The following is a 17,690-nucleotide window of genomic DNA, read 5'->3' as shown; positions in this document are numbered from 1 at the left end:
TTTAGAGGATACTGTAAAAGATATCGCTCAGAAAGGGGCTTCTGAGCGATATCTTTCACAATATTGTCTAGTGTGTACACTAAATATCAATTATAATGCACTCTCCTGTTCCGTCCCGCCGCCGTAAAATGTATAGCTCAGCTTCAGATCAATGCTGGAGAGGATGCAGTGAGGAGGGTACCTTTATCCACATTTGGAGGACATATCCCAAGATTGCTCGGTTTTGGGATGATGTTTCTCATCTATTATCTCAGGTTCTTCTAGTCCATATAACTAAATCACCATCGTCTTTTCTCCTTGGCTGCCCCATAGATGGCTTGAATAACCCTAGACAAATTGTCTGTACATATTCTGAATGTGGCAAGATGTTTAATTGGCAAGTATTGGAAATGTGAAGATTCCCCACCATTTCAGCAACTATTGAATAAAATATGGCATGTGGCGGCCATGGAGAGAATATCAGCCTATCTTCATAACACATCCCATAAATTCCTATCTCTATGGAGTGCCTGGTTTCTATTCAATACTCTGGCCCCATATTGACGAGGAAGCCGGGACTCAGGTGTCCTGACGAAGTCCATCACGTGACGAAACGCGTTGAGGCTGGGCTGTCTCCCTACAACTCGTGTTTTCCTGGTCCAAACAAGTGAAGTACCGACGGCGGGGAACTGAGTCCCGGCTTCCTCCGCCTGAAGGCTGCGTCCAAGGACTCTGATGATCGGGCAAGCTGATTGCTGCATTCTTATATGTATGTGAGCTTTTATTCATGAGTAAATTACTTTTTACCATTGTTTGACTCGCTTGCGCTATTCTCTCTTATTTCTATATATATATATATATATATATATATATATATATATATATTTATTTATCAGTGTATACATATATATTTTTTCTTTTCATTTGAGAATCGGATTAGGTACCCTTATATTTAAAGGTGCATACACACTGTACAATTTTTTTGACAGATTTTGTTGAAAGACATTGATGACCAATTTTCCCTTAAACCCAGTGTCCTGGACGAAAGACGAAAAATCTAGCTACAGTTTATAGGCTTTTTTAAAATATATCCAAATTGAGATGCATACACAGTTGACGAACAACCTTGATGAACAACTGGCAGGTATGCGCATCGTCATTCATCGTATATGCACTGAAAGATATTTTGACCAATATCTTTCGGAATGGCCAAAATGAAGGAAACTGGTCAAAAATTTTTTAGAGTGTGTAGGCACCTTTACTTAGATCTTTTCTTTTTCTTTTATTGAAGCAAAATGTACATACGGATCGGGGAATCGAAAAATCCAAAGTAAATGCATGTAAACATTGTCAATAAAGGCGTTAATGTATGAAATCATTGTTTTGGTGCTCATTACTATACATCTTGTATATCTTGTAACTTAATATAATAAGATAATGTTGGTTACTAAAAGCTGAAATAAGAAATAATAATCACAATCATTTGACCATGCCTGACTCTCCTCCTACCAGACAGAGAAATGTCTCATGGGGCAATAGGTGGATCTGTTGTTAGGATTTGTGCCATATACCATACCTCATTAAAAAAGGGGTTATGGATTTGTGTGCGTACCGGGGCTGATAGAGTAGCGATTTAGCTTTCCCAGACTTCAATTGGACTTTTTTGTCCCTTTCCAAAACCACTCCCACCCATTCCATACGAAAAAGGTAGAATAATTTGGCCTTAAATAATTGTAACGATGGTGATTCTGGTTTTACCCATACTTGTAAAATTGCTTTACGTGCTGCTGTACTAATAGCAAGCAATAGTTTTCTGATGCGTTTAGTCATAGTTAGATTATTCAGTGGAGTTCCAAAAATTGCCCATTCTTGAGTTAAAGCCAGATATTGTAAAATTTCTTATATGAACCCAAAAGTGTCTAAATAATGGGCACTGCCATAAGCAATGGTAAAGGTCAGCTTGTTGGTGTCCACATTTCCAACAGTTATTACTATTTTAAAGTCCTGTTAAGAACCGTCTATGGGGGATAGGTACGTTCTATGTTATATGTTTGAGAACATTTCCTGGTATCTTGAGGAAGAATACATTTTATATGCTTGAACGTGTGATTTTAAAATACATTTTCCACTTTGCTATGCCTGTAGGGTGTAAAAAATAATCCAAAGATATTTGAAAAAAAGTATAGGCAAAGGAGATGGCTTTAGAGACTAAGTGCAGTATTCAATGCACATTTACAAAATGTGCAGCGAATCCTGTTTAGGGAGCTGTAGGAAGGCGGCAGGCAGGAAGATGGAAGTCTCCCTGCCTGCGCCTGACACTGAAGAGGGCTGCCAGGACACTGGCAGAGCCCCCCCTCCCCAGAGCTGGCAGGGGGCTGGGATCATCAGCTGCTGCACTCCCTGGTCCCGATCATGCATATGTAATGATCGGGACCAGAGTGCAGTGAATAAATGAATATTAATGAGCTGCTCTCGGCTCCCGGCCCCCTGCTGGCCAAAGTGTATAAAAAAAATGTAAAAATTAAATAAAATTAAATATATATTAATGTGCTTTAAGCACATGATTACAAAAAGCATGTCCCTTCTTAGAAAAAAAAATCAGATTTTTTGACACCAAACAGATTCACCGCAATAAAAACAGCCCGTTTCCCCGAAAAAAACGTAGAATTGGGAGCATTGAATACTGGCCTAAAGGTCCTTTCTGGAGAAGTTTATCAACCAGATTGTGCCAATCATTATGAGAAAAGTGTCTAGTAAAAGATCTAATATAGTGCTGGGCCAATAAATATGCGATGGGGTAAGAGGCAACAATTGGGAACCTCTCTTCTGCCTCCTGGAACGTAAGCGGCCTCTAATTTTGATGGTCAACCAGGTTACTAACATTCCAAACACCCCGCCCTCCAAATATTAAATAGATAATATGCTCAGCCCTCCTGAAAGTCAGGATTATTGACTAATGGGAGAAATAAGGATTTATTTTATGACTATGACTCATCCCAGTCCATAGCTTTTTGACAGACCAGAACAAAGTGTTTTCTTTAATAGAAGAGGGAAACTCTTGTATATGCAAATGTAGGAATGAAGTTAGATCTTCACCTTCAAGAAATTGTCTTTCTAGGTCTGTATTGGCATAATTCTCTTGGTTTTGTAACCAGTCTTGGAGAAATCTCAATTGTGATGCTTGGGAGTACCATAAAACATTTGGGAAGTTCAGACCCCCATTATTCACTGTTTGTTGGAGTTTTATTAGTCTGATTCTCGCTTTCTTCCCGTTCCAGATAAACTGTCGAAAGAGGAAATTTAAATGTTGGATATCCTTAGGTAATAATGTATTTGGGATGGCTTGAACAGAAGTTGAGGGAAGGAGACCATCTTAATTAAGTTTGCTCTCCCAAGTATGGTAGCTTAAGAGATTTCCAGCTTTCTAATTCTGCAGCTATTTTTTGAATTGTGGGGGTGAAATTAGGTTTATATAAACAGTTTGGCTTCCTGGGTCTCCGAATTCCCAAATAAGTAATAAAGTCAGATCTCCAAGACAATGGAAGGCCTTCCAGTTTATTCTTAATATAGTCACCAGGGCCCAATTGTAGCGCAATTGATTTAGACCAATTAACACCGCAGCCCGAGAAATGTTTGTAAAAGTTGGAAAATATGGATTAATGATTCTTTAGGATTAGAAATATATAGTAGTATATTGTTGGTGAATGCTGTTGATTTAATTGTTCTTTGACCATTTTTGATCCCTTGAAACTGGGTATAGATTTGCAAAAGACGTAAGAGGGGGTCAATGGCTAAATTGAAAAGAAGAGGGGGGGGGGGGGGACACAGCCCTGACGAGTTCCACAATGAATGGCAATAGGTTCACTACAATGACCATTACTTTGTAGTGAGGTGGAGGGACCCGTCTATAGGTATTGGATAGTTTTTTTTATGAAAGAAGATGGAGTTATTTTTTTTTGTAGTACCGAATATAAGTGAGGCCATAACACTGTGTCAAAGGCTTTTGACGTATCTAGGCTCAACAAAATATTATGCATATTAGAATTTTGTGAGGAGATAATAGTTGCAGCAATCGCTGCTCTTACGCCTTTGGGATGGACAAATCTGAGTTGTTGAGATGTTAAAGTATGTGGTAAAATTGTTTCTAAGTGATCAGAAAAGATCTTAGCAAATATTTTTATATCTGAGTTTAAAAGACTTATGGGTCTATATGACTCTGCCAGTTGGGAGTCCTGATTAGGTTTGGGAATTAGTATGGTGTGTGCAGTATTAAAATGGAGAAAAGGCATTTGTTGTTTCATTATGTCGTTAAATAATTCTAACAAAGGGGGAGACCAGATATGGTTGAAGTATTTTTATAGAATTCGCTAGATAAGCCATCAGGCCCTGGAGATTTCTGTAAGTGAAGTTTAGAGATCACTCCATTAATTTCATCAAAAGTAATAGGATTTCTAAGGTTCTCAGCTTGAGATTGGGAAATTGTGGGGATATTAGCTTCTCTGTCGTTCATGAGCCTCTTTATCAAATGGTAGGTCTGAGTATAGATTTTAGAAGTAGGATACGAAACAGTTTAATATTTCAGAGGAGTTAGTAAGTAGTTGGCCTGTATGTTGTTGTTTGAGTGCAGTAATTAACCGGCGTGGGGGGGTGCTTTCTGATCACATTGGCCATCAAACGACCTGTCTTATTGCCCCATTGATAGTATTTAAACCTGGAAAAGGTTAAATCTTTCTTGGCCTGAGCTTTACTTATACCCCTTTCAGACAGAAAAATCCCCAAAACCCAGGTATTTCCCGGATACAAAAACCCGGGTAGAACTAGGCAGCAAGGTGCTGACCCCCTTTCACACAGGAGCAAAAACCCGGGTATTTTCCGTGTCGACCCCTTTCACACAGAAACCGGATTTTTCCTGCAAAACTTTGTGTGTCATAAGAAAAGGACAGTTTTAAAGGCACACAGAGATGAGATCATGAAAAGTGGGAGGTGTCTGCTCACTGCATTGCATTAAACATAGCTGACAAGTTGCAGAACCTGGAGGTCATGAGTGCTCTGTGTGTTTTGCTGATTTCTTCCTCCCCTCTGACATTGAGCAGCTCATGGATCTCCTCATCTTTCCAATGCACCATGGCCATTTAGTGCTGCGCTGCACGCCACTGCCATGCCCGCTGAGCCAATCAGGAAAGCTGAAAAGATCAGCCAATTAGGGAAGCTGAAAAGAACAGCCAATCAGCATGATTTTTCAATAGTCGGGAGAAAAACACGGGTCGGACCCTTTCACACAGCCGCAAACACGTGTCTGACACGGGAAAAACCCAGGTAAATACCTGGGTCGAAGTCCCGGAACTTTAGACCCGTGTTGACCCTTTCAGACAAGAAAAACCCGGGTCGACACGGCAAGAGCTGGGAAATTCCCGGGTCTTTTTTTCTGTCTGAAAGGGGTATTACTTAGATCTTTTAGTATCTCTTATGTCGATGAATGAACTCAGTACCACGGTTTTGGTTCCTGGCCACTACATTGATTTATATATTTCTACTGTTATTGCTAGATTTTTTTTTATCAATGTATGATTATAAATATTAGGTGGGTACATGCTTTCGGAATGTTTGTTTATACACTTAATCAGTGCTAAAGCCCCCCATACACGGTCCGTTTTGTACTTTTAAAGTACACATCGTATTGGATCGCATGCCTTGTGCATGCACTGCGATCCGATACGATGTGTACCTAGTACAAAAAGTATGTGCAGCACATACTTTTTATACCGTACTCTGTGATGCGCGGGAGCGCGCATCGCATAGTACAAAACGGAGCCGGCGAAAACGGAGCGTCTATGGGCTCCTTTATATTTGTTTAACAATGTTCGCTTATATTGGTACGCATGTTTGTTTCTTCTATATGTACATATTAAAAATATAAATAAACAGAATACAAAATAAAATAATAAAACAATGCACTCTACTGCGCATCGGTAACGACCATTGATGTCTTGTGGACATGAAGGTGAATTTGGCTATATAGACAATGACATGTATGTTCAGCGAGTCCTGCTGACGTCACTGAACAATATTGTTTACCAATAACTTTAAGTGTGTATGCGCAATATTGGGACCCAAGGCTGATATTGTTAAGTATATTGGCCACGGCTGGTATCATGTAATGGGTATGGGGCTTTAATGCTCAAATTTTCTCCCACAATCTAAAAAAAAACATACTGGTACAGTATTTAACATGACAAAAGGAGTGTGTGTGTGTGTGTGTGTGTGTGTGTGTGTGTGTGTGTGTGTGTGTGTGTGCGCAATATCCCAGCCTTCAGCTCTGCATGGACTAATGCGAACTGCTAAATATTTATTGTAAAGTGCTGTACAATATACAAGCATTATATTTAAAAAAATACAAATATTTATCCACTGAGTCAATTCACAACCGCTTTATTTGTGCACTATGGTTTGGAGAACAACTTGGCTGTGGTTGAAAATAGGATTAAAATGTCATCAAGTTAGGTGTCTATTATTTCATTACTCACCTTTATTGTAATGTAATGGCTACATTTTTCCAAAAAAACACTGCTAGGCAAAGCCTGATCATGTTATATGTAAGTACTGACAGTAAGGTGAGATCAGAACTTTCTATTTAATGTGTCACATTTGTTGTTTGTAATGTTTTTGTTATATTGAATGAGTGAGTACAATGCCACTTAGCATAGCGTGCACTGTGACTTTTGAATTCTACATGCCCCATGAAGATTTGCAACATTCTGCTTATTACATGATTCCACCTGTGTCTTTTTCAGGTGAAAGGGGACGGCCTAATATTGTAAGTGTCTGATTGCACAATTGCAAACAGGAAAAGGAAGCACAGCATAAAATGCAAAATCCACAAAACAGTGATTGGCTGTTTGTGGATTTCCTGCTAACACTGATTGGTGCTTTGTTTGTTTTTAATGGTCATATGACTAATTGTGAAAGCATTTACTACTCATACAACACAGGCAAGTAAGTGTGACATAAGTGTCTGCAACATCTTTATTTGGGCCATACAGAATATTGTCCAGTTTCAGCAGCTAAATTCAGACCTGATCGCTGCTGAGCAAATTAGCAGGATCCAGCTATCAAGTAGACCGCACCCCGCTATAGTGAAATCCCACCTTGTGAATAAATGTGTACACTGTGGATACAGTGTATGCAGTAACTATTAATTGGGCGCCCCCCCGCCGTTAATGAGGGCGCCCCCCGCCCCCAGCCTTACCTGTCTGGCTGGTCCCGTCCCGGCTCCCTTGCTGGCTTCATTCTTCTGCTAGTGAGACGGACCAACACAAAATGTCCGCCCCCCATACAGCAGACAGTTTCAGAGAACTGTCTGCTATATGGGGCGGACATTTTATTGTGGTCCGTCTCACTAGCAGAAGAATGACCACCAGTGAAGTCAGGTAAGGCTGCGGGCGGCGGATTGGCGGGCGGCAGATGGGCGGACGGGAGGGGGCTAACTATAGCACCACAGCCCCCCGGCGCCCACACATGCACAGCGCCGCCCCCCCCCCCCCCCCCCGCGGCCGCTGCGGTGCTATAGTTACGCCTCTGTGTGTATGTATAGCTAGCAAAGAATTAACAGCTGTGATAAATACAGGCATATCTGGCCTGGAGCTGACACACACCCTCTCCTAAAACACTTGGGTATGCCTGTATTTTCCCTGACACTCCCTGCAATTTTTTGGCACGCCTAGTGGTTTTCTTAACACTCACATTAAATGACTGGTTACTACCCCCAGACGCCTACTTCCTGTCAATCACCTTGTGAATAGCAAGTAGCAGGATTTCATGGCAGCAGTGCCTTGGGCATGCGTACTACAGGCAGTAAACATGCACATTCTACTGATAAATCACACAGAAGCCATCAGGTCTAAATTATATGATAAACAACAGGATTAAATATTGTGATTTTTATTCTTTAAAAAGAACATGCACAAAACTTTGTCGGACTTTTCTTACTAGTGCTTTGCACAAATGATGCCCAGTCTATGGGCTGCAGGCTAGTGTGTGTCTACATTAGGTACATCTTTTGGTACAGGGATCAGTAGCCAATTTGAATGAAGAGTGGCCACAGCCATATGCAGAACCAAAAACAGCTTCTCTAGTTACAGTATTTAAAGTAAAGTCAACATCAAACTTGTGTTTAGTTCTAAATAGTATTCCCACACAACTCAATATACTGTAATATATCTAATCATGAAAATAATTTGCACAGATATTTTATAAGCCACAGTCCTCTCAGTAAAAAATAAGGTTAAAAGAACTGGAACAGTAGTTTTCCATATATAAAAAGCTGATAACATATTTGTTGTCTTATATTCTAAACAAATTGTGTTCTAAAGTGAGAAACCTGTACATTTTTTAATCGGTTCTAAACTAGGGGATACGTCGTATTGTTGACACCACTTAGGTCGACAGTCATTAGGTCGACAGTCATTAGGTGGACATGGGACAAGGTCGACGCAAGTTAGGTCGACATGGTTTTTTTACTGTATTTTTTTGAGCTGACATGTGCGGACAGGCGGTATTTCATGCCCTACCATCCACAAGGGCGTGGTGGGAGAATAAAATAGTGTGCCCGAAGCATTGTGAGCATAGCGAGTGATGCGAGGGGCTGCGGTTGACTTCCAACTGTGTCCATGTCGACTGTGTCGACATTCGGGTAAAAAAAAAAAACTTAAAAAAAAACATGTCAACCTTCCGACCTGTCGACCTAACCCGTGTCAACCTAACTCTGTGTCGACCTAAACCCCTGTCGACCTTGCCACCTGTCGACCTTCACCCATGTCGACCTAGACACCTGTAGACCTTGCCACCTGTTTACCCAACGGTATCGACCTAATGACTGTAGACCTAAGTGGTGACAACAATACGATCCACACCCCTGAACTAGTACCTAGTTTTCCCATTTTACTAGTGGTAGGAAGATCACAAATTATACACTTCTCTAATACTGTAGTTGTCTTTAGTGGATTATAGGTCTCTCATTAGGGTTGACAACCCAAACTTACTGAAGTAAAGATTGTAACATTTTTTTGTACAGTTAAAACAATGTGCACTCACTTAAATTAGTAATAGTAAAATAAAGTATACCATCCACCTAAAACCCCATAAAAAAGTAATTAAAATTTCAATACAGACTATAATGTACGCAGGGGCGGATTGGCCCACCGGGAAACCGGGCCACTTCCCGGTGGGCCGGCCTATAAAACATTACAATCGAGCCGGCTAATTCTCCCCCACCCCCCCTGGCTGGGCCGCGGACCGCGATCTCAGTGGTTAGCTTAGCGTTAGCGGCCGCGGCGTTTTGCCCATTTCCAATATGGCGGTGGGAGGGCTGCTGCGCATGTGCAGCCGCTCCCATGGTCCTTTGCGGAGCTCGTGAGTGATGCGACTCACGGCTCCGCCCTCTGATCCCCAATGCAGCGTGCCCAGATCCTGTCCCAGGCGAGCGCTGCTGTGTCACCAGCCGGCGCCGCTCAGCAGTCCTCCCTCTAAGATCCCCCCCCCCCGCCGCTCAGCAGTGTATGCAAAGCAGGGAGGCTTTGCATACACTGGTATAGAGACAACAGGAGGTGTCTACAATGTTGTTGCCAGCAGCCGCTGCCTGCGCCTGTCACACTGTGTGACATACAGCGGTGCTGGCAGCATGGCATATGATATGTAATGGCGCTTTTTTTTGACAGCAGCCAGCAGCATTGCACCCCCCTCTCTTCCGTCCCCTGTGAGAACAGAGAGTAGTCTCTGGCTGCCCTGCAGCGCAGCTCACCCTCCCCCCACCCCATAGCAGCAGCCCAGCAGCCATTCCTCCTGATGCTCTGCTGCTGAGCATGGTGTACACATGTGCACTCACTGGAGGAGCCAGAAAGCATGAATAGAGGAGCCAGCCCTACAGCCAGCCACATCAGCACTGTCAGGTATGTGATGTGTGCTGGGATGGGGGTTATATTAGAAACAGTGTGTTTTAGCCTGATTTTCAAGGGCAAAATGCACCCTGCTCCCTGCTAGAATAGTCTGCCCGTCCATTCCTGCTCCCTGCTAGAATAGTCTGCCCGTCCATCCCTGCTCCCTGCTATAATAGTCTGTCCGTCCTTCCCTGCTCCTTTGTGAATAGATGCAGTGCCCATGGGCATGGTATCTATTCCCATTAATCAATGTGCTAGGGTGAAGCGCCCCTCCCCCCCCCCCCACCCCAGTAACTTCATTGGTAACATCGACGGGCCAAGCCTGCCACCCTCATGGATCACAAAAAAAATGCATGCACACTGGGTTTTCTGCTTGTGCAGGTATAGTTCAGTGTGCGCGGGGAATGGGGTACAGTGCAGCGGTGGTAGCATATTGTGTGTAAGGTAGGGTAGCAGCTTTAGTGCAGTGTGTGCGGGGAGTGCGGTGCAGTGTAGTGGTGGTAGCGGAATGTGTATAAGGTAGTGGTAGTAGGTGTAGGGTAGCGGCAGTGGTTTAGTGTGTGCACGGAGTGGGGTGCAGTGTGGTGGTGGTAGTGTAGTTTGTTTAAGGTAGGGTAGCGGTGTTAGTGTAGTGTGTACAAGGAATTGGGTGCAGTCTGGTGGTGGTAGCATAGTGAGTGTGGTGCAGGGTCACAGCAGTAGAGTAGTAAGTGCGGGGAGGGAGTTGCAAGGTAGCAACAGTAGTGTAATGTGTGTGGTTAGGGGTGCAGGGTAGTGGCAGTTATATGCACAGGGATGGGGTGCAGGGTAGCAACGATTTTGTAGTGTGTGGGGTGCAGGATAGCAATCATGTAGTTTGTGGTGCAGGGTAGTGGCGGTAGTGTAGTGTGTGAGGGGAGGAGGTTCAGGGTTGAACCGATGTAGTGTGCTGTGTTTGTAGGAGGGCGCAAAATGTATAGTTTGCAGTAGGGCGCCTAGCACTGGCCCTGTGTGTGACAGCGCCTCCCCTGAGTGGGTGTTGCTGCTGCACATCACTTGTTGAGCACAGCCTCCACCCCCTGAGCGCAGGATATCCCCATGATAGCTGCTGCCCCTCACTGGATGGCACAAAGCGGGGAGCCCAGTGAGTACCAGCAGATGCAGAGGAGCTCTGCACTGTGAGAATGCGCCGTATGCTGGGCAATGTGCTCTGCAACTTCTCACTGCTGCTGTGCACTCACTCGTGCACAGTGATTTCCACCTGTATGGAGCTGGGATGGTAAGTTCTGCTGCTTGGGAAGTACAGGAAAGTACTTCATAAGTCAGTCACACAGCATATGAGAGGCCGGGCAAGTGGCACAGGCAGAGGCACAGAGCTCACTGCCCAGTAGATGGGCAGGGAGATAGTAAGTAACCAAATGCTCCTCTTACTGCTCAGCACTGTGCAGCACTCACCAGGGGCTCTGTGCCCACTGCACCTGCTGCCTGTGCCACTTGCCCGGCCTCTCATATGCTGTGTGACTGACTTATGAAGGGAAGGAGGAGGGTGAGGGGGGTATGATGCTACTACTGTCAGTGTACTTTCCTGTACTTCCCAAGCAGTAGAACCTACCAGCACAGCTCCATACAGCTGGCAATTACTGTAAGGTAATGACATCTTATTTGCCCTACAGTATCACAGTCTGTACCTCTGAAGCTGGAGTGGGGTGACATGAGGTAAATCTGGACCGGTGCATCTCCCCAAGAAGCAGGCTCCTTTCAACCACAGGAAGGCCAGGTTTGTAGCAACTACACACCCCCATGAAGCCTAAGATTATCCATATAAACACACCTGCAGCCTAACCCTGTCCATACATACATACAAACACACACACACTCACACTTGTAGCCTAACCCTATACACAGACACACACACACCCGTAGCCTAACCCTGCCTTTACATACACCCCTGTAGCCTAACCCTGCCCATACACGCACAAACACGTAGCCTAACCCTGTCCATACACACACACCCATAGCCTAACCCTGTCCATAACCCCCCCCCCCTCCCCCCAGCCCAACCCTAATCTTTCATACACCGTAGCTTGCAGCATAACTGTGGTGGGGAAATCTGGTGAGGGGGTGTGGTCAACCAGGAAGGGGGGGGGGGTGATATATGAGGCGGGAGTATGCTCTCCCCCTTGGCTAACCACGCCCCCTCACGAGATCCCACCTCCATTAGGGCTGCTTTGAAAAATTTCCCGGGCTGGTTTTAAATCCCAATCAGCCCCTGAATGTACGGAAATAGTTTAATCTATTATCCCTAATGCAATTAATGCATTTAAAATATTAAGAGTGCCACTGTACACTTTACATATGGTAATTAACAGCAAATGAAATGCCATAAAATTGGATATTTGGTGGCACACATTTCATATCCTGATTTATTTAAACAATTTTCACAAAGAGATTTTTTACCAAGTAAATTGCTGAGGCAAGCCGGCTCAACCTGGGTATATTCTCCGTGTGAAAGGGTTTTCCCGAGTCAAAATGACAAACATTTAACCCTGGACATGACCTGGGTCAAAAAGCTGGGACATTGTGAAAGGGTTATCCCAGGTACAAAGAAAATAGACGTTAAAGCAGATTGCCCTGGAAAATTTCCGGGTCCAACTGCTCATCCTTGTAATTTCAGCTCCTGTATAAAAGGTGGTACTGAGCTGGAAAGGTGATCCAAACTATGTTCCAAAAGCCAGGTAAAAAAACTAATCGATGCCCCAATTTTATCTGAAAGCGGTAATAGTATGGTTTTAGTTTACCTCTTTCAAGTGCAAGAAGAAATTCTCTATTCCTCTGAAGTTCTCTCATGAATTCTTCATTTTGTAAGAAGAGAGCAATCCTCTCATCCTGCAAATACTGTTTCCACTTTCGCTCCTGGTCCATGGAGCCAGGCTCCTTCTTTGAGTCCTCACAACGTAATGAAGAAGTTCCGCTTTGGCAGCTCTGAATGAAAATGAAGAAACATCAATACTTGTTACCTTTTTTCTTCAAAAGATACAATGTGAAAGTCACTTTAAAGAGTCAATCAGGCAGCACGATGAAACCAAACTAAGAAAATATATTAAATTTCAATCAGAGCCAGAACATAGTCTGTGTGGTGCAGTCTCGAGATTGAACAATGATTTAGACAAACCAGCATGCCTAATCAGAAAGAAGCACTAATCCAGCACACACATCCGTTAGATCAGAATAAGGATATTCTCACAGTAACAGACGTCACTTCCGCATCACGCCCGCAATAGCTGTGTTTCCACATCCCAGTCTCTCAGCTGGTCTACCGCGATCCTCGGCACACGAGCCGCTTCTACAAGGCAGCAGCCACAGAACTCCAGCTAGCGGTCGAGCAGTTTCTCCCGCCGCCCCTCACCTCCGTGGGCTAATCATCCAGCAGCCTAAACTACACACAAGGCTCCACATCTACTGGCCTCTCACAGGGTTGAGCCGCAAATCAGACGCGCTCCCCGCCCCCCCATACAAAGTACCATCTATCAAGGAGGGTGAGATACGAAACTAACAAACTTGTGCCGTTATCTGTGCTACAGTGCCTAACAACTGCTTCATGCGTGTCAGTTATATACGATAATTGGCTCTGCGCATTAACCACAGTTTTCAAATCTGCTTGAATCTAACAACTTGCTGCTATTTTCAATGAATGATTACAACTAATCCCAATTAACCCCATACTAATTCCATTGACTGGACATACGGAGACCTACTGCAAACGTGATTTTTTTATTGCAAATATATATCTACATTATATATTTTTTATTTTCATATTTTTTAGTGTATTAATTTATGTCCAAATTATGTTGTTGATTGATTAACCATGTATTACTTATTTTTTATATATAAAGTTTATGCAAATATGGTGCGTCCAGTGCCCATTCTGTCCATTGGTATTTATTTTGATTTATTAATCCACTTAGCAGCGCATGGTGTCTCAAAAAAGCCTTTTGAATTATTCTCACAGTGATAGAATAGAATAGAATCAACTTTATTGACCATGCGTGCTTGCGCACACTAAGAATTTTTTGTGGATTACAGTGCACCATCAAGAAGGGATGAAGGGGGGGGGATTTTTAATAATATGTATATTTATTTGTAAAGAATAAACAATGGGCTAATGCCAGTATAATGTAAACAATATATAAATACACACATAATGCTACCCATACACTTATGCGATTGGATTCGATGCTACATCGAAGTGCAATGTACATCGAAGTGCAATGTACATCGAATCCGATTGCATCTCATAGTGCAAAAGTTTCCCCCTTTCAGCACCCGATATTGCATGCCATCTTGCGATGGCACATCGGATGCTGGAAGAGGGCGGTGGAGTAGCGTAGTGCTATAAGTAGTGCTTGCTGGTGATAGGGACAGTGTGGCGGCAAAATTTGAATTAAAAAAAAAACCACAGGGCAGAGAGCTCAGCCAATCAGAGGGCTGCCCAGTGGTTTAAACAATTCTGCTGCCACCGATGACCCCGTCACCTGCTAGCGATACTTCTATGCTACTCCGCGCATCACGTCGAATGGTCCCTTAAAAATGCATACATCATTCGATACATAGGCCATATGTGGTCAAAATAGAATGATTGCATGCAATATCTCACACGTGTATGCGCAGCATAAGACATGAACAACATGAAACATAAAAACCAGGGACGGATAGACCCTGGTGGGAAACCGGGCCACTTGCCGGTTGCTAAAGGAGAGCAACGCAGTGCCAGCCATGTGGCCAGAAGAGTAGCGGGTAACAGCAGCAGAGAGATAGAAAGTGCAGGCAAGAAAACCGCTCGAGGGATGCAGAGCTGCAGTGAATTGAAATCTGGAAAGCCCCTCAAAAGCATCCTTCTTTCAAGAAGGGTAAGATTAGTAATCTACTACACCCCCTGCAGCCTAACCTTTATACTACACCCACCATCATAACTGAACATATACCCACAGCCTATCTATGTCTATATACCCCCTAGTCTAACTGTGACCATATTCCCCCTAGCCTAACTCTGACCATACACCCTCCCCGCCTATCTCTGATCATACACAATTTGTTGTAATAGATCGCATGCGTCACTGCTCCCCACCTGCCCCGCCACCGGAGGGAGGACCCAGGTAGGGTGGTCGGATGGTCAGCAAGTCCGACTACTGACCATTGGGTCAGTTTGATGTCCCCTCAGGTCCAATGCGCACGGCCCGGTCAAACTTACCCGATTTGGCCCAATTTGTCGGAATCGGCCCAGTGTATGGGCATCTTAACTCTTACCACACACCCCCTCCTGCTGACTAACTCTGTCAACACACACTCCCACAGCCTAACTGACCAGACACCCCCTCCCGCAGCCTAACTCTGACTGTACACTCACCAGCAGCCTATCCCTAACCATATGGCCCACCCTGCAGCCTATCCCTAGCCCTACAGTCCCCCCTAAAGCTTATACCTAGCCTTACACCCAACTACAGCCTATACCTAGACATACACCCCCCTTCCAGCAGCCTACCCTTATCCCTACACACCACTACAGCCTAACCATTGACTCACACAGACTATATATATATATATATATATATATATATATATATATATATATATATATATATATATATATGTATATATATTATGATACAAATAACTCTAACCCAGAGCCAGACGTATGCATGAGCCTAGGCCAGGCTCAGTTTCACAGCAGGGATCAAACCAGGAGCACCTGACTTTACTTTCATGAACTCTGTCACATGTGCCTAGCGGCGCCCCCCTTCTCATCCTTCACCGCTTGTGCTTTCCCCCTTAATCTGTAGGATGGCTCTGGCGATGAGCTCAGCTGACTGGATTGCACAGGATGGCTCTGGAGATGAGCTCAGCTGACCCATGTGGCACAGAGAGAGTCACGTGCTGACGCTGCTGTGTGGGAGGAGAGGGAAATAGCAGCATCCCACTGCAGCGGTATCTCCTGTGTCAGGTTGCAGCCGACAGAGGAGGGTGTGACTGTGGCTGGGACCTGGGGAAAGGGGAGATTCTAGTTTCCTTCCAATCATATCCTGACCTTCTTCCACTACTCCAGCTGTCCCGTTTCCCACTACTACTCTCAGCCTGCCACCTTATCCGCACTACCACTACTCTTGTCTGCCCCTAATTCCCACTATGGCTTTCAGGTGGTCCCCTGATTCCCACATTACCATTCCCAACAGCCCACTTCCTTCCCACTACTAGTCCCAGCCTGCTCCCTGCTTCCCAATACTACTCCCTGTCTGCCTTTTTCTCCTCACCACTACTAACTGCCTCTACCAGCCTGCTTTCTGCTTCTGTTCACCACTACTACTCCCAGTCTGCTTTCCACCACTACTGCTCTCAGCCAGCCCCCTTATCCATGCTACCTCTACCAGACTGCTTCCTGTTTACCACTACTATTACCAGCCTGCTAGCCACCACTTCTACTATCAGCCCGTCCCCTTATCTGCACTACCTCTACAGCCTTCTTCCTGCTCACCACTACTACTCTCAGCTTGCTTCCCACACTACTACTCTCTGACCGTCCCCATTATCTGCACTACCTCTACCAGCCTTCTTCCTGCTTCCCACCACTACTCTCAGCCTGTCCCCTTATCCACACTACCTCTACTAGCCTGCTTCCTGCTCACCATTACTACTCTCAGCCTTCTTCCCACCACTACTATTGTCAACCCATCCCCTTATCCATGCTACCTCTACTAGCCTACCACCTGCTCACCATTAATACCCTCAGTATGTCCCCTTATTCACGTATTAGACTGCTTTCTGTTCACCACTACTACTCCCAGTCTGCTTCCCATCACTAATGCTCTCAGCCAGTCCCCTTATTCACACTACTTCTACCAGCCTGCTTCCTGATCACCACTACTACGCCCAACCTGCTTCCCACCACTACTTTCAGCCTGTCCCATTTTCCACACTAATCCAGCCTGCCCACAGCTTCCAACTACTACTCCACCTGGCCCCTGCGTCCCTCCAGGCATCATCGTACAGTACCCACCCTAGCCGCCACCCCACCTCTGACATATAGCCGCAATCCAATACAACCCTGGCATCCAAAATATACCCTTTCATATACTGTACATACTGCACCCTACTGGCCATACCCCACCTCTACTCCCCACAGGTAAATATACTGTCTATGCTAGGCCTCCTAGACACAGTGGGGGAAATTTATGAAGATGTGTATTCCACTTCACAAGTGATGTTGCTATGGGCAAACAATCAGAATCTACTTCTCATTTATTTAGCACCCTCTAGTCTAGTAGTAGACAGGATCTGATGGTTGCCCATAGCAATATCACATGTGAAGTAGAATACACATCTTAGTAAATTTTCCCCAGTATCTCCAATCTAGAGACATATACTTTCCACCCCATTTGCTTTTCTATTTTTTTTTTTTTTTGGGGGGGGGGGGGGGGGGGGGGGGGGAGGGATGTTGATGTGTTTTTCCCCTGTTGGAAGCCAATATTTTTTTATCCTATCAGGGGTCAGTATGTTTACGTATTCAGGGTCAGTTTTATTTATTCTGTAAGGTCAATGCATTTTTTTTTGGGGGGGGGGTAGGGTAGGGGCATGCTCCATGGGCATCTGTGGGGCCCAATGGGTTTTGTCGTTTTCTTGTGCAATGGTTTTAGTTCGCATATGTGTCACAGCCTATGCATCCTGATGGTGTTTTTTGCAGAGATGCGCGCACCAACAAGTGTATTCTAAATGTGTTCTGCTTTCCTAACAGTTACCAGGCATTGGCTA

The 17,690-nt window shown here is 44.5% G+C and overlaps 1 protein-coding gene across 3 annotated transcripts in view; it reads right to left on the bottom strand.

Annotated features, from left to right (window-relative positions):
• The window catches only part of CUEDC1 (CUE domain containing 1), a 154,700-nt gene that overhangs the window by 26,763 nt on the left and 110,247 nt on the right, over window positions 1-17,690 (bottom strand). For all 3 annotated transcript variants that reach the window (XM_083173250.1, XM_083173251.1, XM_083173249.1), the window contains exon 5: window positions 12,689-12,872. In XM_083173250.1, coding sequence (XP_083029376.1) covers window positions 12,689-12,872 — 184 coding nt within the window. The remainder of the gene's footprint in view (window positions 1-12,688; window positions 12,873-17,690) is intronic.

The sequence above is a fragment of the Crinia signifera genome, chromosome 2, assembly GCF_055691185.1.
Source record: "Crinia signifera chromosome 2, ASM5569118v1, whole genome shotgun sequence".
Taxonomy (NCBI): domain Eukaryota; kingdom Metazoa; phylum Chordata; class Amphibia; order Anura; family Myobatrachidae; genus Crinia; species Crinia signifera.
Note: the sequence above shows the minus strand (reverse complement) of the source record. Positions and strands in the feature narration are given on the sequence as shown.